This window comes from Prionailurus bengalensis, chromosome F2 (genome assembly GCF_016509475.1).
Source record: "Prionailurus bengalensis isolate Pbe53 chromosome F2, Fcat_Pben_1.1_paternal_pri, whole genome shotgun sequence".
Lineage (NCBI taxonomy): Eukaryota > Metazoa > Chordata > Mammalia > Carnivora > Felidae > Prionailurus > Prionailurus bengalensis.
This window is the reverse complement of record NC_057353.1, coordinates 74832547-74854977: the sequence shown is the minus strand read 5'-3', so window position 1 is coordinate 74854977 and position 22431 is coordinate 74832547. Positions and strand designations below refer to the sequence as shown.

General features: G+C 56.0%; 1 protein-coding gene across 4 annotated transcripts in view; it reads left to right on the top strand.

Moving 5' to 3' along the window:
- Positions 1–22431, top strand: part of NDRG1 (N-myc downstream regulated 1) — a 55106-nt gene that overhangs the window by 15806 nt on the left and 16869 nt on the right. For all 4 annotated transcript variants that reach the window (XM_043601829.1, XM_043601828.1, XM_043601826.1 and 1 more), the window contains 6 exons: positions 12098–12203; positions 14256–14376; positions 17270–17332; positions 18114–18174; positions 19414–19500; positions 21658–21714. In XM_043601829.1, coding sequence (XP_043457764.1) covers positions 12197–12203; positions 14256–14376; positions 17270–17332; positions 18114–18174; positions 19414–19500; positions 21658–21714 — 396 coding nt within the window. In that variant the 5' untranslated portion in view covers positions 12098–12196. The remainder of the gene's footprint in view (positions 1–12097; positions 12204–14255; positions 14377–17269; positions 17333–18113; positions 18175–19413; positions 19501–21657; positions 21715–22431) is intronic.

Below are 22431 nucleotides of genomic sequence, written 5' to 3'. Positions count from 1 at the left end.
AGGCTTGATGTTCTTGGCTCTGCTTGGGAAAGTGAACCCAGCCTTCTCTGTGGTTTACTGGCTCCATCCGCTCTCAGGGTTGGCGCAGGCACTGGGGGTGTGTCTGGAGTTTTGTCCAAGAACAAGTTTTCAGGAGAGGAGGCTGGCTGGTCTTGGCAGAGGGGAGGGTCAGAACCCCAGGAACTGTAAGCCCTGGACTCATTATCTCAAGGCTGGCATGGGTCCCACGCTGTGGGGGACCCTGATGGGATGTGTCCTGGTCAGTGTTGGGTCAATAACACACCCTACGTCTATTTTTTTTCCAATTTTGTGTGTGTGTGTGTGTGTGTGGTGAAATAGACGTAACATTCAACACCATGACCGTTTTTAAGTGTTTCGTGGCATTAAGGACATTTATAACGTTGGGCACCCATTGCCACCATCCGTCTCCAGAACTCTTTCCATCTTGCAAAACTGGAAGCCTGCCCCCATTAAACACTAATTCCCCCACCGAATCCTCCTCCCAGCCCCTGGCCACCGCCATTGCATTAAGTGATGTCATACAGTGTGTGTCTTTTTGTGATTCGCTTATTTCACTTCACGTAACCGCGTCAAGATTCATCCGTGCTGTAGCACATGTCAGATTTCCCTGCCGTTTCAAGGCTCTATAACATTCCATTCGGTTTATCGGTTCGTCTGTCAGTGGGCACTGGCTGCCTCCACCTTTTGGCTATGGTGCATAATGCTGGTATGAACGTGGGGCACACATACCTGCTCCGGAACAGATTTGCTTTCAGTTCTCTTGGGTACACGCTCCGAAGTGGAATTATTCGATCATGCGATTATCGTAGCTATTTCAAAGCTTGGGCATTGATTCGGAGAAACCTGGAAAGCATAGTTTATCTGTTTCCTCTGAAGATAATTCCTTATATTTCTGTCCCTCTTGGTAGTTTGCAAAGCGCTGTTAGGTGCTCCGATCCCAAGGCACAGGTGGTTGGTAAAGCAGAGAACGGGATCTCTGGCCCCACCTGCCGGCCCAGGCCCACCCTCTAGCCTTGAAGGTGATGGCGTCCAGGCAATGGTTTCCCAGGAGGGGACGGGCGAGGGTGCCGCGCCCTCCTGACATCAGCAAAGGGGTGACCACGAAGGGAAGCGTCAGCGAGGGGCTGGGAGAGACAGGATAATGTCTACCCACATGGTCCACCAGGCGGGGCTGGCCAGCTCATTTAATCCCAGAGCTGTCCTGTGAGGTGGGAGCTTTTTTCTGATTGCCCATTCCTTTGTTCCTTTAACAAATGCCTGTTTTGTGCCTGGCATTGTCTTAGGCGCTGGGGACACAGTGGGGAGCGTGACAGGCGGGATCCTTGTTTTCAGGAACTTAAATTCCAAACTAATCGCTCAGCACTATTGAGCCCTGAATATATGCTAGGCGTCATTCTGAGTGCGTTGTGTGTTTTGCTCGTGGGGCACTCATAACGATTCCTGTCTCCATTTTGCAGAAGGAGAACCCGATGCACAGAGGGGTTAAGTAGCTTGCCTGCAGTCTCAGGGGCAGAAAGGAAGAGGGCTGGGGTTTGATCTCAACCAGTGTGTTTCCAGAGTGCATGTTTAAAACCACGGCTTCTGACTCCCCAGAAGCGGGGGAAAGTAAACACGCCAATGCCAATGCCAATGCCAGCTACTGTAGGGGTTTTGAGGACAATAGCTCGTGCTGCAGTCTTGGGTTGAGGGGGTCTTGGGAAGGCTGTTTTGGGTTGAGCGGGTCAGGGAAGGCTGTTGGAGGAGGTGATGTTGAACCTGAGACTGATGATACCTGGAGCCAGTCACGTGACCAGGAGAAGATTAGGGACCGATCATCCCATGCAGAGGGATGGCCCTACATCACACGCAGGGCCCCCAACCCCCCACCCCTGCTTGGATTCTGAGCCTTCTGAGGGTGAGCTGAGCTCTTCGCTAAGCTAATAGGCTCAATCTTACGAGAGGATCACAGTATTTGCGCTGAATCTGAGTGCTGAATGACACCCTTTCAAGGTTGTCTCCCAAAACGTTAACTTTGTATAAAACTATATTAATTTGGATTGGGCTCCTAAACCTAGTTGACTCATGGTGTTTATGAAGGTTTCCTTCCACCTTCCAGCAGTCTCCAGAACCACGGGGCGGGGGTTGCTGTGGGATTTTCCTCCGGAAGATGCATTGTGCCGTGATGCCGTCTGCGTCCTGACGGGTTACTGACCACAGGCGCAGAGGCGGGCGATGACAGAGCCTTGGTCAAGGGTGGCTGCGGGGCGGGCCAGCACAGGGACTCACCAGGATTCACACGGGGCTCTGGCAGGATGTCTCCTGCCTGCTGAGGACTTCGTGGTCCCCTGTTGAGCCAGGCCAGGGCCCGGGGCTTCCTCACGCTCTCTTGCTGATCCTTCAGGGACCTGTACCATCATCCCTACTTGGCAGATGGGGAAACTGAGGCTTCCCGGCGACCAGCAGCTGTGAAGGGGCCCCACTGAACCAAGGCGGTCTGACCCTGACCGTTTTTCCTCAATTATTGCAGCCATAAACGTGGAAGGGCCAATCTGGGCTAGATTCCAGCATCGCTTTGCAATTTCTGTCGGGAAAAGAAAAAAAGAAAAGCCTGGCCCCGTAGATAATCTGAAGGATGCTTTGGTGGGCTAACGTTTAGCCCATTGAAGGCAAGCCGATGCGGGAGTCAGGAGTGGATGTGCCTTAGCGGTGCCCCACTGTCCTCTGTGCCTCTAGTTGGTTCCTCACTGCTCCTTGCGGTGGGGCCCCACCCAGCCCGGCAGTTCCTTGGAAGTCAAGTGTAAGGAGTCTGAGCAGCCTTTCTGTGTGTGTCCGAAAGCGGCCAATGTTATTTCTTGAAAAATATTCGGTGCTTCAGCATTTTGACTAACTCAAGCAGATTCTTTGTTCTTTGTTCTTTTCCCGAAGCACAATTTTTTTCCACCCCCCCCGAATCCAAACACACACCGTCGCCCGGAGCTTAGCAGCAAGAAGCTGCTGGAGGGTCTGTTGCCCGAGCTGCTGGGCTGCCCGCCTCAGGAGAGGCCCAGCTGCCAGAGCGGTGGCCTCGTGGCCTTCTGTCTTCCTGGGGGCATCATCTCACGGTGGGCAGTTTGCTTTGGCCTGCGGGATGTTCTGGGGCAGGGTGATTGGTACCCGGGCATGTGAGGTTTTGCGACCTGCTCTTGGGAGCCCACTTTACCTGTCTTTCCTGGAGACCCTCTGGGACCCTCGGAGCACGGGGCTCGGTGGGCACGGCTGAGGTGCCATGTCTGCAGGAAGGATGTAAGATGAAGTGACTTTGCAGAGAAGTTCCTGGCGTCAGGATCTAGGTAGCTGTGTTTGCAAATTTGGTGAGTGGGGTGGGTGGGAGTGTTTCGGGTTCCAGCTTACTTCCTTTGGCTGGAATCCTGGAAATCCAAGAGTATCAGGGCTGGCAGATGCTTTATGATCCAGCCCTTCCCTTTCTGCTCCAGGCAGGGAGGCTTGACGGAGGGCCACTGAGGAGAGAGGAGGGGGGAGAGGGAGCCAACGTGTATCGGCACGCTGATTGTCTCAGGGCTTCCTTCCCAAGGTGGGAATGTTACCCTCTCCTGCAGATGAGAAATCAGTCTGGAGATGTTAAGAAGGGTCCTCGCCAAAGGGTGCTATCAAGATAACCCTCAATTTTGGCCCATGTGACTCTGAGATCTGTGATAATCATGGGGGGGGGCGTAATAGCTGACTTCCGGGCATTAACTGTACCCCAGAAACAGTGCTGGCCTCTTCTGCGTTGTCTCCTTAATCCTTACATCAGCCCTTAGGAGAGGTGTTAGCACCACCTTATTTTGTAGTGGAGGAGACGAGGCTCAGAGAAGGTTTAGGGCATCTGGCCCGGGTCACTGAGAGCTGAGATAGATGATGAAGCCAAAGCCAGTCCCCCCGGGGCCAGGAGTCAAGGTCCATATAACCAGTAGGGGGAGGGGGGCGCAATCTGCCGCCCACTGACCCTCACTCCTCCCCTGAGACAGGAAACTCTCTATGGCCCCAAATCGCCTCTCTTGTTGGCTTTGCTGTTTCTAATTCCTTCCACCTGGATCTCTAGTTATTCAGATAGTTTGATTTGATTTGGTTTCCATGGGAATCTGTGTCTTTGTGCTCCCCAGGGGTCCCTGGGCAGGGAGCTGATGTCACCCACAGGGCCTCCGGGTGCAGGGCATCGGGGGCTGGGGCACAGGAGGGGGTAGGCAGGGTCTGCTGGGGTCTGGCTCCCACTCTGGAGCCCGGTCTGATCCTGGGGTGGTGGTGGGGGGGCGGGGGGTGGGCAGAACTCAGGCTTGGAAATCCTCAACCCACCGTTTCCCATCTCTGCCCTCCCCCGGCCCCACCTCCCAGCAAGGCCACCGGAGCTTAGAGCGCACCCTTAGTGACAGATGGCAAAGCGTTCACCTGGGTCCCCGAGAAATGAGGCTTGCCTCTTCTTCTGCCCTCCTCTGCGGGTTTCCTGGGGGTGCCCTCCCGGGGGTGAGGGGTGGGAGAGGAGTGCCTCTCCCACCGAGCACCCCCATGGTGGGGCTTGGCTCTCCCCGGGTCTGTCCAGCCCAGGCTGTCAGGCTCACCGAGGGCAGATGCCCGTCTCCTGGTGTCACAGGCCTGGTGCCCTGGACAGAAGCGGGTTCTGATCAGCGCTGTCTTTGCTAGTCGTGTGTCCTTGGCCAGTGGCCCGACCTCCCAGGGGCTTCCTCTTCCGATCTGTAATTTGGGGGAGTATCACCACCCCTGAGAGGGTGTTGTGAACATGAAATAAACACAGCATGGGACTCAGCACGCAAGCCTCCCTCTTCTGCTGGATGGATGGATGCTGGGCGCTCCTCCCTCTCTTTTCTCTGATCCGACAAAGACCCTTCCTCCTAATTCTTTCTTCCTTGGAGAATTGGTCTTCCCCGTGGGTTCCGGCTTCCCTCTGTATTCCCAGGCTGATGCCTGTCTTCCCGCAGCGGCCGGTTTTCCTGACTCTGTAGCTTTGCTATGATGTGATGACAGCATTAAGGAAACCTGAGAAACAGGGGTGTGGGGGGGGCAGCCACGAGTTCCACTGGACGTCTTTGAGGTCTTGTCTTCTAGGGGCACCCGGCGTGCCTTCGGCAGCCCTGGGCTCGGCTGGGAATTAGGACCCGGCGGCCCAAGGGCTTGTCCTGAATCTTGACTCCGCCGTGTGTGCGTGGGCTGGGATGCACAGAATCTGGCTTTTTCCATTCGTGAAATAGCTGTCGTGGCGTTTGCCCAGTAAACAGATGACTGTCCCTAGATGGAAATAGATAATATATGTTTCTTCCACATGGGTGGCCCTCCCTGGCACCCTTCATCCCTTATCTGGTTCTTATTTAATGGGAAGGATAAGATAACAAGGGTAAGGCATAGCCAGGCCTACCCCTTCCCCACTGTGGGCCCTGGAGATGAGCCAGGAAGACGGGGGTGGGGGGAGGGTATAATTTACAGAAAGGACGGTGATGGGGCGAGCCCTTGGCATTTTCTCTTGAGCCTCGCTTGTCACGATTAGCCTTTCCTGCCCCAACAAGGCTTGAGTTCATGCTGCGTTTGACTAGCCAAAGAGTGCCCTCCGCCCTTGGCCACGCCTTGACCAAGATGTGCTAGACTGAGGGGAGGGGCAGCCCAGCGCCCCAGCTGACTTAGCGTCTGTCTCAGGGTGTCATCCCTTAGAGTCCAGAGCATTCAGCCTCTCCCCAGGGCCTGCTGAGAAGGAGGGGATTGGGGAGGGAGGTGGCGGCAGCTGGTCTCAGCTCCCCTGGATCACTCAACCCGTTGACTTAAGCCATTGGGACCCCTTGTGGCTTCACGCTGATTATCTCTGCGATGCGCATCTATAACAAGCAGCATGGAGAGAGTTTGCAAAACACTTCCCAGTGTGTCTAGCTCAGTTTTCGTCTGGGGAGCAGCTCCCTGAGCAGATAGACTTATTACTGCCCTCAGTTGACAGCCGAAGGGATTCCCAGACGAGTCTGGTCACTTGGCCAAGGGCACGTGCCGAATGTATCACTAGAATTAACATCCCTCCACAGATACTGCCCTAAACAAGGAGATGTGGCTTGTTGCCCCTCATCTGGAAGACCTGTGAATGTCACCTGGTCCCAGACTCCTTCAGCCTCCTGCTCTGTCTTCCTGGGCATATGGTTTTTGTCCTCATGCTCCTAAGATGGCTGCTGCACCTCCAAGCATCGCATTCATATTCCAGGGAGGAAACAGGTGGAAGGGTGAAGGGAAAAAAATCAAAAGGCCACGTTTGACTCTTAAAAAAACAACACAAAACAAAACAACTGTCCTCAAAACTCCAGCAAGTTCTGCTGACATGAGTCAGAAATGAGTCTCCGGACCACCCTTGGCTACAAGGGAGATGGGGGAGGAGAGAATTTTATCAGACGCATTGCTGGGAATTCTGTCGCAAAGGAGGGAATAACAGATGTTTAAGAGGCCAGCCAACACACTCAGCCGTGGCTTGTAAAGTTCCAAAGCCAGGACTCAGCCGAAAAGACGGACACTCTTGGAGGAACACTTCGTGGTAGGTGCTGTTTTCACCAGCTGCCATCTTGCAAGCAGTGTAGACGGTAGGGATAAGGTGGAGCTGGCCGGCAGGTGGGAAGTGGCTATGAAATGGCTCTTTGCGCGGGGGGTAGGTGCTCCAAATAAACGAACGGGGCGGCACAGAAGGGCCTGCCCAGCCCCGCGAGGTTTGCGCTGAGGCCCTTCCAAGTCAGATACCCAGCAGGCCTGCTGCATTATGGGGGCAGACACACGTTGCGGGAGGGGCAGGAGGAACCAGTGTTACTCCTTGATTCCACGTGCCAGTGTGTCCCCCGCGCATGGCTGTGGACGGCTGGTCCCTGGAGATGCCGGGGAGACAGAAAGCCATCTGCGGTCACGTCAGCGTGGAGGGGGAGCGGGGCTGGCTTAGAGAATCACGGTGCGCCTTCTGCATTAAAGGCTTCCTTTCTTCATGTAGCACCGGGCACACAGGGTAAAACAGAAGTCAAAGAGCACAGGCTTTGGACCGTCTCGGGTTCGAATCCCACCATGCTGTTCCAGCTGTGTGACCTTGGACAGATAACTTACCCTCTCTCGGCCCATCTCCTCCTCTGTAAAATGCAGGCAGGTGTCACCCAGTGGAGGTGCTGCGTGCCTTCAGGGACAGAACACTTACGCAGCGCTCAAGGCAGGGCCTGGGTACAGCGGGAGGGCCGACTTGGCGACTCCTGGCCACCCTATGCCGTCTCTTCTGCGCCTTTTCCAGAGGAGGTGAGAGGAAAACTCGTGCGCCCTGGCTTTTCTCTGTTGCATGCTTCTGGCTGGATCTTGTCTGTGAGCAGAGACTTCTGGGATCTGGCTCTGAAGCGTGCAAGGGCTGAGGTTGGAGACCTGGCTGACGGAGGAACCGAGTGTGTATTTCCAGCCCCCGTCTTAGCCAGAGAGAGGACCCTTGACGAGCCCCAAGACGGGTGCCTTCCCGTATCCGGCGGGAGGCCGAGGAGTACCACGGTGCCTTCTCTTTGGGAGAACGTGGGGGATCGTGAGGTAGGTCCCTCCCTACAGGACGCGAGATGGTGATTCATCGCCACGGAGACAGAATGTTCCTTTGGGTCTAAAGAGGACAAAGGCATGTGTTAGTGAGTGTTTGAATTCCTCCGTCTAGTCTCAGGCTCAGTCTTGGCTTTGGCCAATGGAGAGAGACCACCAGGGCTGGCTCAGAACTGTGTGTGTGCGTGTGCAAGCACATGTGGGTGGATGTGTGTGCACAGGTGTGCGTACGTGGGGGCTTGTGCACATGTATGTGCACGTGTTTTGTGCATGCATGTGCGTGCCTGTGTACATTATATGCGTGTGCGTGCGTGCACGCATCTGTGACTTAAGGAATGGGCACAGGAAAGATCGCACTTGGCCTTTCCTCTTCCTCCTGCCTGTGTGGGCTGGCGGACACAGAAGGGGAGGCCTGATGGGCCCAGCACCGGCACGAGGGCCCGGAAGACTCAGGTTCTGATCCTGGTTCTGCTACTACAAGCTGTGTGACCTTGGGGAAGTCTCCTCAATTTCTTCATCTGTGAAATGGGATAGATCGGCATAGCTGGGGGCGTGGAGGCTGGGCTCCCTGCCTGCCTCTTGGCGGGCACTTGGCAGATGTTGCCCCTCAACGTGGGCTCACCCAGACCCAGGGGACGGTGCCGCGCCTACGCATCTGCACCGCGTCCCTTCCGCTTTCGGAGACCGGATGGGTCGTGCTTCCAAATAAGGCTGGCCGTGGCCGAAGCTTCTCCTGCCCGGACCGAGGTTCGGGCTAGGGGTGAGGCGGCGGGGCCACGGCCACGACACTCCTGTGGTTCCTCTTGGGGGCAAAGCGCTAGGGCTCAGTGGGGCTCATGCAGTCCCGGGAGGTTTTACACCAATCCTGGGAGACGTCACTGCAATCCCGGAGCTTACGAGAGGCTGCTTGCCGAGACTCTCACGGCCAGTTAAGGGGCAGAGTGGAGCCTGGACCCAGAAGAGTCAGGACTTTCTAGAGAAGTTGTGTTACTGCGGTCATTTGGTCTCGGGTGTTTCACCAGCGGCCTGATGCACCTGCTCTGCGCTCCGACCGTGTGCCAGGCCTCGGGACAGAACAGTAAGCGGGGCAGGGGCAGCCCCTCCCTTCTTGGACAGATTCAGTTCTGGTTCCATGGCCGAGTAATTTTAAGGCCTCCACAGAGATGAGTCAACCCATCCCCACCCCTGGGTGCTGCCAGGGACATCCCTGATGCAGCGGGCAAGGGGCGTCCCATATCTGCCACCAAGATGGCGTCCAGGCACCACATTAACGACGTCTGCCACCACGTACGAAGGGTGTCCTTTCCTCCCGGCACTGTGTCTCAGACCACAGGGTGACCTCCTCTCCTGAGAAGCTCGGGTGAGGGGGCCCACTCCCGTCGTACAGATGGCGACCCAGGGCCCAGAGGGGTTGAGGGAGGGCAGGGCTCGGCTGTGAACCCCAATGACCCCAGGCTGGCGGGCGCTGCCTGGCCTGGCCTATTTTTAGAGGGCGCCATGTGGGTCAGCTGGGGAGACAATGGAGAATGTGGCCCTCTCAATGGGCCATTGTTCCCAGTCGGCTTCAACGCCAGGGCTGGGCCCCGCAGATGATCCGTGGCCCCCGCTGGGGCCCAGGCTGTTGCTCCCTCGTCTGTGGATTTTTCCACTGTTTTCCCAGTGTTTATATAGGCGCAAGCCAAGGGTCGGGCGCTGAGGGGAAGAGGGAGGGGGCCAGGATGGTGGGCTCCGTGGTCGGGAGACTCCCTCTGTGGCAGGTGATGAGGCAGGAGGCTCGGGAGGATCCTTGTGATGGGGCTGGGCCTGGGCGCTGACAGGGAGGGGGGGTCCCCTCCGCGCTGTGCCCTGGGTGGGCCTGTGGGCCTCACCTGGTGACCGCTCACGCACCCCGGGACGTTCCATGGTTCTCCCGTCTCGCAGACGCGACGGCAGCCTGGGCGCTCCCCCTCGGTTGGTTATCCGGCACCCCGCTTGCTTGCTTCAGGGGTCTTCAGGGTGGGGGCTGGAAGCCCCCACATCCCCGTGCTTGGGATGGGGGAGGGAGCGGCTTCTTGCTAACAGCACGGGTACCGTGCTCCCCGTTCTGGAGGTGGAGCCTGAGAACCGGGGCGTATTTCCTTATTTTTGAGCCAGGTTTCCCAGATCGACAGCCCAGCCGTTGACCTCAAAGGATGCTGGGGGTGGGGGCTACCCTGCTCCCCTTCCCACCCTGCCCCTCCCCGCTCAGTGGGTTCTACGCTCTCTTTCTTGCTGGTCCCAGAGCACCATGTCTGCACGTAGCAAGCTCTCGCCACGTGTTACTGCGGGCCTGGGCCCCCCCCCCCCCACCGCTACCCCAACACTAGCTTGTGAGCTCTTACCGACGCCTCTCGGCACACGCATACAGTAGGTGCATAATAAATGTCTTTGGGTAAAGTCGCACTGGCTTAAGTGGAGAAGGAGCAGGGGTGGGATTTGGTCCCCAGCCTGGTGGACTGTGTGCGTGTGGCTACGTCACTCTGCCTCAGAGGTGACCCTTCACAGGCCTGAGATCAAGGGGCTGCAGGCACAGTCCCTCCTGCCGTGTCCCGTGGGCCTCCCGGCATCCCCCAGGGCTGGCAGGTCCCAGGCCCGTTTCCATTGTGCAGGCAGCTGGGGGAAGGGGCTGCTTGCCCAGATCCACAGGGGTCCTAACTTGGGGGGGGTCTGGCCTGTTTCTTCTTCTCGCCCGTGAGGGCGGGACACAGACCTCTCCCCTGCACTTGGTCAGTGACCGATATGATTCACATCTAGGCTGGCTTCTGGGAGCAGATTAGACGGCGACTGGAGTGTTCCCTCTTTGGGAAATGAATGTCAAGTGCTAACCTAACGTGGCCTCCTAAGGAGGGAACGTGGTTTGAGTCCTCGCGCCTCTCAGACTGTGAGGGAGTAAGAAGCGTGTGGGGAACACTGGCCTACCGGGTGGGTGGGCCCTGACCGTGACTCTGGGCAGCCGACTTGGCTTCCCTGAGCCAGGGTGGGAGCATCTGCCAGCTCGGGGATGTGCCACCCTCGCAGGGCCCTTGTAGGGATGCAGGGCGTAGAGGGAAATGGCTCAGCGCCTCCCCTAGAACGTGGGAGCTCTCAGGGTCCTGTCCCCAGCATGCTGGTGACCTCTCCCCCGTGCCCGCACCAGGTAGGAGGAGAGCCAGGAGTTGGGGGGGGGGGGGAGGGTGTGAGGACGCAGGCAGAGAGCGCTTGGAAGGGGAGGTCACGGCTCTCAGACATGAAGAGGGACAGGTCCTTGGAGCCCCTGGGGGACCTTGAGGAAGGTGGGAGCCCAAGACGGGGGTGGGCTGAAGGTGAATCGAAGCAGTGGGTTGAGAAAATCCATGACCGCCACCCTTTGGAGAAGTTTAGTTAAAAACTGGCAGGTGAATTTATGGGCTTGGAATCAAGGCAAGGCGATTTTTTTTTTTTTTTTTTAATTAGGATAGAGGAAGAGTAAACATGTCTTTAGATCTTTAAAAAAAAAAAAATAATAACAGTATAGTCCTGAGAAACGTGGGGCTGACTGGCTGAGGGAGCCAGCTTGAGGACACAAGCTGGAGCACCGGCCTTGACCAAGGGAAGAGGGACCCCGGCCCTCCAAGAAGGGAGGACAGGACAGAGATGGCTATGGCATCATTGAGGATTCTTGTCGTCAACTCAAAATGCCTCAAGGGGGCTTGGAAGTTGTTGGCCTGTGGTCCGAAAATCCTAGATGATGGATGCCATCAGCCGGACCTCCTTTCTGTCTTTTCCGTCTCTGGGCTGGCTGTGTGTTCAGACAGGCCCTTGCCTCATGGGAACAACATGGCTGCTGCAGATCCCCCCGCCTCCCAGCACTGCTGGGTCAAGTCTAATCCACTTCCCCAATAGCTGCAGTTGGCTCTGGTTGTCCTGACTCAGCTCTTCTGCCCTTCTGTGAACTGGTCCTGTAGCTGGGAGGGGGAATGTATGAATTAGCCTTGGCCCGTGAAACATGGGCAAGCGTTGTCAACAGACCCACTAGGATGGACGGTGAGACTGGAGTGGATTCCCAAAGGAAATTGGGGGCTGTTCTTGGAAGTAGGGATTGAATTTGGGGCAGCCTCAGGCCATCAAATGCTAGTCACCGTTGTAATGACCCTGTGGGACGGGTGAGACTTGGGAGCAGGTAACCTAGGAAGCTCGTGCTTTGATGACCTCAGTTTCCCAGATGGAGAAACCAAGGTCCTGGGCAGAGAGGGCCGCTGGGGCTGGGGCTGGTGCCTTCCCCAAGTTCTGTGCAGTTAATGGCACAGTCTGAGCCGGGACTCTCTTCTTCCTCCTGACTGAGTTCTCCTTCCCTCCCTGGTTCTTGGAGTGGTTTCTCTGGTCAGAGAAATCTGCTGCCCAAAGGCCAGTGCCCTCCTCACCAAATGAGAAATGTACTCGGAACTTCCTCAAAACACAGTTGGAAATACGCGGGGCGCCTACAGTCGGTAGTCACAGCCACACTGATGCTCCAAATGCCACATCACAGGCCCCTCTGTCTGCTGTCTTTCCTCAGGAGCAGGACATCGAGACTGTGCATGGCTCCATTCACGTCACGCTGTGTGGGACCCCCAAGGGAAACCGGCCCGTCATCCTCACGTACCACGACATTGGCATGAACCGTAAGTTTCCGGGAGTCTCTGATTCTGATGAGCCAGTTCCCGCTGGGGGTGGACGAATAGGACAGCTAGGAAGGGCTGGTGGCAGGGAGTCTAGCTGTTTCTCTTTTGCTGGCACTTCCCGGAGCTGTTGGGGGAAGGGATCTTGCCACAGACTGGAAGAGTCTGGAATGCACCCCATGGGACACAGAGTTGTCGGTGCGCCTGGGTGTGCTGGGAACCCGGGCTCTCCCCTGTCCGCGTGTGACAGTGACATCTTTTGAGCAACGTGTACTGTGGTTTTTAGTATTTTCACCGAGTTGTGCAACCATCAACGTACCCCATTTAAGAACATTTTTGTCACTCTGAAAAATCTGTACCCTTGATCTATCGTGCCCCAATCTCCCTTACTCCCCAACCCCTGGTAGGCCCTAGTCCGCTTTCTGCTTCTAAGGGTATGTGTACTCTGGACATTTTCTGTATATGGAATCTTGCAGTATGTGATCTTTTGTGACCGGCTTCTTTCCAAGTTCATCCATGTCGTGGCATGTGTTAGCACTTCCTTCTTTGTGGCTGGATGATATTCCATTGAGTAGATACGCCATACTTTGTTTACCCATTCTTTTTTTTTTTTTTTTTAATTTTTTTTTTTCAACGTTTATTTTATTTTTGGGACAGAGAGAGACAGAGCATGAACGGGGGAGGGGCAGAGAGAGAGGGAGACACAGGATCAGAAACAGGCTCCAGGCTCTGAGCCATCAGCCCTGAGCCTGACGTGGGGCTCGAACTCACGGACCGCGAGATCGTGACCTGGCTGAAGTCGGATGCTTAACCGACTGTGCCACCCAGGCGCCCCTGTTTACCCATTCTTCAGCTGATGAACACTTGGCTGGTTTTTCCTTTTGGGCTATTCCAAATAGTGCTCCCATGAATGTGTACACTGCATTCTTGAGATTCCCAGGAAGTGTCAGCCTATGTGGGTCCCCCATTTTTCACGGACGCTAAAGGCACAAGATCTACTGCCTGTTAAAATCACACAGAATAGAAGTGAATATTTCTGCCGGTGATTCGGAAGGCGTTTACAGCCCTCAGGGTCAGGCATCTCTGTAAACCTGAGTGTTGCAAGCTGTGCCAGTGTGGTGGTGTTACGCCCCCGTTAGAGATGTTCACGGTCATCAGTAAGCCAACTGGGGAAACAAAAGACCCTAAGACCTCTGTGGCTATACGCGATATACATCTATTCCTAACTCATGTAATAACTCTGGGCGTTCTGTGGGGCATCTTTCGCGTGGGGATTCCGGGACCCAGGCTCCTACCAGCTGTGGCACCGCCATCCCCTGGGGTCTTAGCGGCTTCTGCATCTGGCAGGTGACGGCAGAGGGAGAAACCTACAGACCGGGCAGCAGGTGTTAACAAGAAACAGTGAGCACTGTGTGCTATTGGCCAGAACCTGGTCACATGGCTGCCTCTCGTTGCAAGGGAGGCTGGGAAATGTAGTCCTGCTGTGTGGCCCAGAAAGAAAATGGGGATGGTGTGGTGACCCGGTGGCCATCTTTGCCTCAGGCCCTCAGCAGTCGGGAGACTCCTCCAAGGCCACGTAAGGAGTGAGGCTGTCCGAGCTTTATCTCCTAAGCTCCTCCTTGTTTGAGAATTGTGTGCCCTGGCCATTATTTCCAGCGTGAGGCTTTAGGAGACCCAGACAGAAAGAGAATAGCAGTGCGGCAGCCCGGTCCCACACTGGGGACATCACAGCCACAACTGATAGGGGAGAAGCAGGGCCCGGGATGGGAGTCTCCTCCCAGCACCAGCTGGAGGCTTAAGCTTCAGCCGCCAGCACATACAGCAAAGTTTATTGACCATTTCCACCTCCGTGCCCACTTGCCTTTCATCACCAGAGGGACGGGGCAGGGGGTGGGGGGGGGGGGGCAGGGGGGAAGGAGGCGAGCTTCTTTCCTGTGTGTTCATCCCCCCCGATGAATGGGGGTGACACCAGCAAAACGCCTCACGTGCTGCTGAACACCCTAATGTATTCTCTCCTTCCTTCTTCCTCGTCTCTGTCCCCTGCCTGTTCTGCAGACAAAACGTGTTACAACCCCCTTTTCAACTCCGAGGACATGCAGGAGATCACACAGCACTTCGCCGTGTGCCACGTGGATGCCCCTGGCCAGCAGGACGGCGCTGCGTCCTTCCCCGTGGGGTAAGACCGGGAGCCTGGCACCCCAGGAGGCGGAGAGGAAGGCCGCACAGGTGGATGGGGGGGTGGGCGTTAGACTGGGTTTTCCATTTGTTTTATTGCAGAAAAAAAAAAAAAAAAAGAAAAGAAAGGAAAAGAAGAGAAAAGAAAAAAATATATATATATGAAACTTAAAACGTATCATTGTAACCATTTTTGCGTGTGCAGTTCAGTTGCATTAAGCGCATCGGGCATTCGCACTGATGGGCAGTCGTCCCCACCGTCCCTCTCCAGGCCTTGTCCCCATCCCAGACCGAAACTCCGTCCCTCTGAAACACTAACCGCTCATTTCCCCGCCACCACCCACCCCTCTCTTTTCACCCACCCAGGTAGCTAGTTTGTTAATAGGTGGGCATGAATGACCTGGGCAGGACTGAGTGGGAGAGGACCTTGACGAGCAAAAATAGTTAGGAGAGAGTTCTAGAAAGGCTGGAAGAAAAAGAGAGGGGATGATAGGAGATTATATTGATGAAGTCCTTCCTGTGGTCCGGGCTTAATTTTTACACGCACATGTCACTTGCACTCAAGCCTTACGGCTACGTGGCTGGCGTTGATAACTCCGGTTCCTGGGTGAAGAAACTGAAGGGTGGAAGGGCTAAACATTGGTCAAGGTCACACAGCTAGTTTCACCGGGGGAGTCGCAGAGTCTGCTGACTCCAAGGATCGCGTTCTCGTTAGAACGTCAGGTTCACTTGTCCGAGGTGTCTACACCGCCTGCTCTCCCCAGCGTGCAGCCAGCGGACACGCTGACGGGTGCACAGGACAGTTAGTGTCACCGGTGGGAGGCAGACCTCTCAGAGGCACCTCCGTGCAGCGCTGTCATTAAGCCAGGATGGGAGCGGGTTCTTGGGTTTCAAGTCTCCCAGAAGGGACCTTCCTGGCATTCGCAAATAGATTTCCTTACTGGTGTTCAGAATTATCCTTCCTAATCAGCCTTTATCAGAGTAGGCATACACGGGGCCAGGACCCAAAATTAAAAGCTTTCTAATACAGTGGGATACCGTTACCGGTTAACTAACAGATGGAACCAGAGATCTGTCAGGAAATCCATTTTTTTTTTTTTTTTTTAAATTTTTTTTTTTTCAACGTTTATTTATTTTTGGGACAGAGAGAGACAGAGCATGAACGGGGGAGGGGCAGAGAGAGAGGGAGACACAGAATCGGAAACAGGCTCCAGGCTCCGAGCCATCAGCCCAGAGCCCGACGCGGGGCTCGAACTCCCGGACCGCGAGATCGTGACCTGGCTGAAGTCGGACGCTTAACCGACTGCGCCACCCAGGCGCCCCAGGAAATCCATTTTTATTCGGAGGCGCGGTGTGAAAGACTTGAGGTAACCTGGTGGCTCTTAGCTCTCCACAGGGAGATTTAAAAACGGTTCTAAGATTGGGGCCTCACCCCCTTGAATTTTCATGAAGCTGACCTGGAGGCCAAGCTGCAGTGTATTTGTCCCTCCCCCCCCCACCCCCCACTAGCAGGTGATTTCAGTGCGTGGCTGGTGGGAACTCGGCCTGAACGGGCCCTGGCTTCTTCCCGCCACCTGGAGTCGGGGGTCTCCTAACACGGGGTGCCGTGTGCACCTGCTCTGACGGCAGCCGAGGCCTTGGTGAAAGGGATGATTCTTCGAGTTCTTCCGGGGAAGACGAGAAAGGGAATGAGAATGTGCAAGAACTCTGGCTGAGGTTGCAGGCCCTTGCTGAGGCAGAGGTCTCCGGCCTCCTTTCCGGAGATTCCAGGGAGGTGAGCGCACGGTGGCTTGTGAAGAAGCAGAGGGGACAGCAGGTGCGAAGGCCAGGAAGAGAGCGGGCCCAGCGGTGCCTCCAGAGACACGGGGGGACAGGGTTGTTCTTGGACGAGAGGAAGGAACCAGCCTGGGAAGTGGCTCGTTATAGTCCCGGTGTCTGACAACTGGTATCCCCACTGGAGAGGTGGGCACAGTGGGAACAAGAAACCCCTCGTGGGCCCTGCTGAGGACTTGGAGAACAACAGGAGACTTGTTCCCTGCGTTCCGCGATGGGAAACCGCCGCCTTAATGCGCGGACTCGGGACAGCCTGCAGACTCCGTGGTCTCCAGCGTGGGTCTGTCCTCACCACTCCTGCCTTCTCCATCCCGGCGGTCGTGATCCAGTTTTGACAGAGGGGAGCCTCCCCCCCCCCCCCTGCCACCCAGCCCTCTGTTAACAGGAGCTGTGGGCCCAGAAGATGTGTGAATTGAATTGAAGCATCCCAGTGCCTTAAAATCTCCCTGGCTTATCCATTTCCCAAAGCCCCCCGGGCCCAGCTCGTCAGCGTGGCCCAGTTCTCTGCAGTCTCTCCAAGCTCCTTGCGGAGCATCTCTGGGGGACACGGGCGAGAGGGGAAGGACTTCCCCGTGGCCCGGAATGTCCTACGGGCGAGCTGCCGGGAGGCCTCCTTTTGGGAGGTGAGCACAGGAGTCTTGAAACCCCAGAGCCCACATGGGATGCCGTGCCAAGTGCCCGCCGGGCCGGGAAGCCACGTCACTTACCCCAGCTTCAGTGATGTTTCCGATCTGTGCGCTGGGGCAAATCATGGCAACCTCACAGAGCCGTTATTGTGAAGGATTAAATGGGCTTCTAATGCTCCTCAAATGCTTGGTGCGGAGCAAGGAAGCAATCGATCAAGGGTCAGTTTACGAAACGGGGAGGATTGGGATGGGGTGTGGCCTTGCACGGGGCAGGGGCTGTGCAGGCAGGTGCACGTCGCTCACTGCTGGGAAGGAGGGCTGCGGGGGGCTGGGCAGGGGGCCTGGGCCCTGCCCTTCCGGCGTGTCCCTGTTTGAGTGATTCATTTCCCCTGGGGTCTGGCTCTCGCTAATGGCCTCTGTATGGCTTCTCCCAAGGTACATGTACCCCTCCATGGACCAGCTGGCTGAAATGCTTCCTGGAGTCCTCCACCAGTTTGGGTAAGAGTGACAGATCTGCTCCCCCACCAGCCTGCCTTCTCGCTTGTGTCTCTCCCTTGGCCTTGACCTGGCCTGGCCACTGAAATGGCAGATTTAAAGGTCAGGAAAGGAATTAGACCTCACACTGGGTGAAACTGTTTTCAGACAGTCTCTCTAGTCTGTCTCTCGCTGGCTGGGCTTTTCCCCTTGAGCCAACACATCACCTGCGGACAGCCACCCTGCCCATCCTTTCCGTGCCCCTTCCTCTTTCGCCACTTTCTCTTACCGACGGAATGTTCTGGAACAGGGTTGCCCCAGCCCTCGGTTTCTCCCTCCAGGCTCTGTTTCTCCAGAGCTCTTTCCCTTTTAGTTGGGCCTTCTGTGTGAAGATAATACCTCCGAGTTCTTGCCCGATTTGATTCCATTCCGAGTTTTGGAATGTAAAATAGAGCTCCAGAGCGGGAAGAAAGCAGTGCCATAACGGGCCCTCCCGTAAATGTCAGACGGTCTCTCAGCGCTCGGGCTGCAGTCGGGGGAGAAGCGAGCAGGGGGGCCGAGTCTCTCCGAGGTCATGGTCTTCGTCAAGCCGTAGCACTTGATGTGTTTCGGGTCCTCTGGTCCCATCACGGCAGCGTGTCCCCGCTCTGTCCGGCTCTCCAGCCACGCTCGTGATGCCCCCCGGGACAGATGCTGGGGGCGGCGGGCTTCCTCGGGGACCAGGAGCGGGGCAGGTGTTAAGAGGGTCGTTAGGGCTCCCCTCGCTCATTCCTTCTGCGACGTGAATTTTTACTTCTGCTTCCAGGCTGAAAAGCATTATCGGCATGGGAACCGGAGCAGGCGCCTACATCCTCACGCGATTCGCGGTGAGTTCTTGGGCATCTTTAAAAACATGGCATTTTAAAGAAAATTAAGCCAGGATGGAGGAAGACAATTGGAAAAGCGTCACAAAGCCCAGAACGAGGAAAGAAATGACCCGTGATTTCATTTCCGAAGGGAGATTCACAGTTCACAGTGTGGTTTGTGGTCCAGAGTCGTGTGTGTGTGTGTGTGTGTGTGTGTGTGTGTGTGGGTGTGTGTGGACTCAGCACGTACTTAAAGCTTTCCTTTTTCTTTTTCTTTTTTTTTTTTTAATCTTTTTAATGTTTTTATTTATTTTGGAGAGAGGGAGACAGAATCCGAAGCTGGCTCCAGGCTCCGAGCTGTCAGCACAGAGCCCAACGCGGGGCTCGAACTCACGGACTGTGAGATCGGGACCCGAGCCGAAGTCGGACGCCCAACCGACTGAGCCACCCAGGCGCCCCTAAAGCTTTTCTTGAATGCTCCTCAAACGCACTCTTTCATCACTGGTTTCGCTCACCTAGCAGTGGCTGGTGGGCAGGTCCCCACGTCACCGCGTGGTCTCCTGTGCTACCTCGGTGATGATACTCCCATGGCTTTCGGGTCCTGGCTGATTCTGTATTAGAATCAGAGACACATGACATTCACGGGACCTTGGGCCCAAGCCAGGTGCTGCTGAATGTCACGTACCCTTGCCAAGCACTCGTTTGGAAACGCAGCCACGCTCATTTATGCGACCGTGTGTTTTCCGACCGCCCATTCTTTTCTGGGCTTTGTCGGCGGTTAGAGACGCTGGTGTGGATAGATCGTGGCCTGACTGTCTAGGCTCTGAGCAGACCAAGGAAGGTCTGTATTCTACGTTAGATGGATGTATCTCCCAGGAGCGGTCACTAAAGAGCGGCTACCTGCCCTGCCTCACTTGGAGGCTGGAGGTCTGATACACCCCCTGATGGCTGGGGAAGAGGAAGTGCGGGCAGAGGCGCCTTGCCCGAGGCAGGTTTGCCAAACACGCACTCTTGTGCTTCCTGCTTCCTCCCCCCAGGCTTTCAGGGGCTGGGTCCTGTGTCTGCTGAGCTGGGGCCTCGGTTTTGCAAGGTGGGGGAGGGGGCGTGTGGGATTTGAAGTCTCTTGAGAGCAGCAGCCGGCTCTGGTGGCCCCCACCAGGGCCCTTTCCTGGTATTTTCTCAACCTTTGGTTTGACCTTTAGAAGTTCGCGGTGGCTGAGATTTCTGGGCTGCCGCTCACCTTGTGTCTTGAATTAACAGTTGAACAACCCGGAGATGGTGGAGGGCCTCGTCCTCATCAACGTGAACCCTTGTGCCGAAGGCTGGATGGACTGGGCCGCGTCCAAGGTGAGGCTGGGGGCCAGGGCCAGGCAGGTGGAACAGTGTGCCCTCCGAGACCTCTCCTGGCCTGTGCGCCCCGCCCCTCCCCTTTGCTTTGCTTGAAACAACAAACGTGACCTGGGCTGTTTGCCCTTCCAAAGATGTTGGTAGGATGCTGCGGTCTAGACCAGACACGCCACGGGGACGTGAGCGCTCGAGCCAGCTTAGATCATCGTAGCTTAGGTTAAGAGGTATTTGCTGAGGACCTAACACATACTGGACTTCGCTCAAGACACGGGAAACAAAAAGATGAACAAGGCAAAGGCCTCTGATCTCGGGACCCACTGTCAATGGAAAAGAGGGTGCATTTGGTACCAAACCCTGCCACTGAGTTTGATGACCGCGAGAATCAGCTACTGTGCGCGGAGTCCTTGCCAGGGGCTGTTTGTACTCTCTGTCGCTGCACATGCGTGACCTCATTGAATCCACACGGCGACTCCAGGAGGTGGGATTGTCATAAATAACGTGTTATAGAAGAGGAAACTGAGGCTCAGAGTGGTTACGGTTCGTGGTGCCCAGGGGCCCGCAAAGCTAGGCAGCGGGAGAACTGGGGCTGAATGCGGATCCCTCGTACTCCGTGGTCCTTGGGCCTCACCTCGTGCCTCCCGGTCTCATCCAGCAGGTGTTTGAACGGCACCTTGACCCCAGCACTGCAGGTCTGGGAATACAGAGGGGCCGGACACAGGCCTGCCTGGCGGAGAAGGGACCCACGCTGTCTCGGGAAGTTCTGCTCTGGCCGGTGGCCTAGGGCTCCTTGTTTATCTTTTAAAAACGATTATTGTGTTTTCTTCGTAAAGGCGCCAGCATTTGCCAAGGAGAGGGGGGAAATTGTTCCAATTGAAACAGGACAAAACCTCTCAGGCCGGGGTGATCCTGGCTTCTCATTTTGGAAGTGTGTTTTTGCCAAGTTCTGGGTGGCTGTCGCGGACAGAGCTTTGAAGGGGTTGTGCCCCTCCCCCCTACCTCCCACCCCTGTCTTGGCCGCTCTTCCTGGAACGTTCTGCTGGAACGCAGGAGCCCGTCCCTCCCGTCTGCGTGATATGCGGGAGTGGAGCACACTCCCTGTTTTTTATTTTATTTTCCAGGAAAGGAAGTGATGTTCCAGTCAGCCAGTTTGGCTCCTGTTGTAACTGTTCTGAGCCAGACATGGAGGGCCGGGGACATTGACCGTTGGCTAAAGTGCGGCCTGAGGAATGTCTGTGTGGCTTTAGTATCTGTACCGTATCCTTCCTTTCCAACCCCAAGAGAAAAAAAGACCTGTATCCAGAGTCCACTATGGGTCAGGCGCTGGCGTCAGATCCTGTGACATGTGTACGGGCCTCATGCTGTCCTCACCTTGGCCTTGTGACTTTGAAGCCCCCGGCCACCTCGGCTTGTAGGTGAGAGGCCTGAGGTTCAGAGGCTCTGCAACCTGTCCAGGACCACACAGCTGGGATCCAACAAGACCTCCGATCTAGAGAACCCCCAGGTCTAGAACTTCTTTATCCTGCCGGTCCCTGCCTGCCTGACACGGAAGTTGGTCCTCATACGTTTATGGAGCTCCTGCTGTATGCCTCAGCATTTATGAAGCCCCTGCTGTATGCCTGTCACTTATGGAGCTCCTGCTGTGTACCTAGCGTTTTGTTGGGGAGAGGTAGAGAGGGGAGAGTTGGCAGTGTCTTTAGTAACCTCAGGATATCCAAAGAGAGGATACTGGCTTGGGGGGGGAAAATGTAGAGGATGATACAGGAAGGCTAGTTCAAGGTGAGCAGGTCCCCTGGGGTCTAGACTGGCAGAGTTCAGTGTGTGTTTTGAAGAAATGGATAGGGGCCCCTCGCTGTGAGGACTTAGTGTGCTATGGCCCAAGCTAGGAGAAGGTTGGCTCTCTGTTCAGCACGTGTCTGCCCTGCATGGGCCCCTGAGAATAAGCGATTGACAGAGACCCAGGCCCTGCCTTCCGGAGCCCCCAGGTCCAGTCCACAACTGGGACTGGAACCAAATTCCCACAAGGGGGCCGTCCTCAGCCCTGAGCGCCGGGGAGCCCAGGACTTCCAGTCTGCCCCCACGGGCAGGGAGGCTTTGCTGACCTAGCCTCACTACCGCAAATGCCTGCTTTCTAGTGACACCTGTCTTTGCCCTCCCCAGATCTCCGGATGGACCCAAGCCCTCCCAGACATGGTGGTGTCCCACCTCTTCGGGAAGGTGAGTAACGTGGACCAGCATTCTGTCATCCACGCTGAGCGAGTGCGTGCTGCCCGTGCGTAGGGCACAGACACGAGCAAGACACAAGCCCCCTGGGGATGCCTACCACGTACATAGCTGACGGGATCGGTTTACAGTCAGGTTTATCGCTCACCTTTTTTTTTTTTTCAAGTTTATTTTTATTTTGTTTTGAGAGACAGAGCGAGTGGGTGAACAGGGAGAGGGAGAGAGAGAGAATCCCAAGCGGTCTCGTGCGGTCCGCGCAGAGCCCGATGCGGGGCTCGAACTCACGAACCATGAGAGCATGACCTGAGTTGAGATCAAGAGTCGGGCGCTTAACCGACTGAGCCACCCAGACGCCCCCGTATCGCTCGCTCTCTTTTTAACGTAAGGCTGTTTTAACTAGCCCGATTGAACTATAGTAAGCTGCACGTATTGGGAATACAGAATCGAGTAGATGTTGCCGCGTGTCTACACCTGGACAACCACATTGCAACTGGGGTAGCGGACATCCCCGTCACCAGAGTCCCCTTGTGCCTCTTGCTAATCCTTCTTTCCCTGCTCGTCAGGCAGCCTCTGCTCTGCTTTCCGTCACTAGAGAGGAGTTCGCATTCCCCAGGTTTTCATATAGAAGTGGCATGATGAAGTCTGGAGTCTTGCTTGAAAAGAACAGCAGACAAAACCCAAAAAACAGCTGTGGCTTCTCTCGCCGCACGG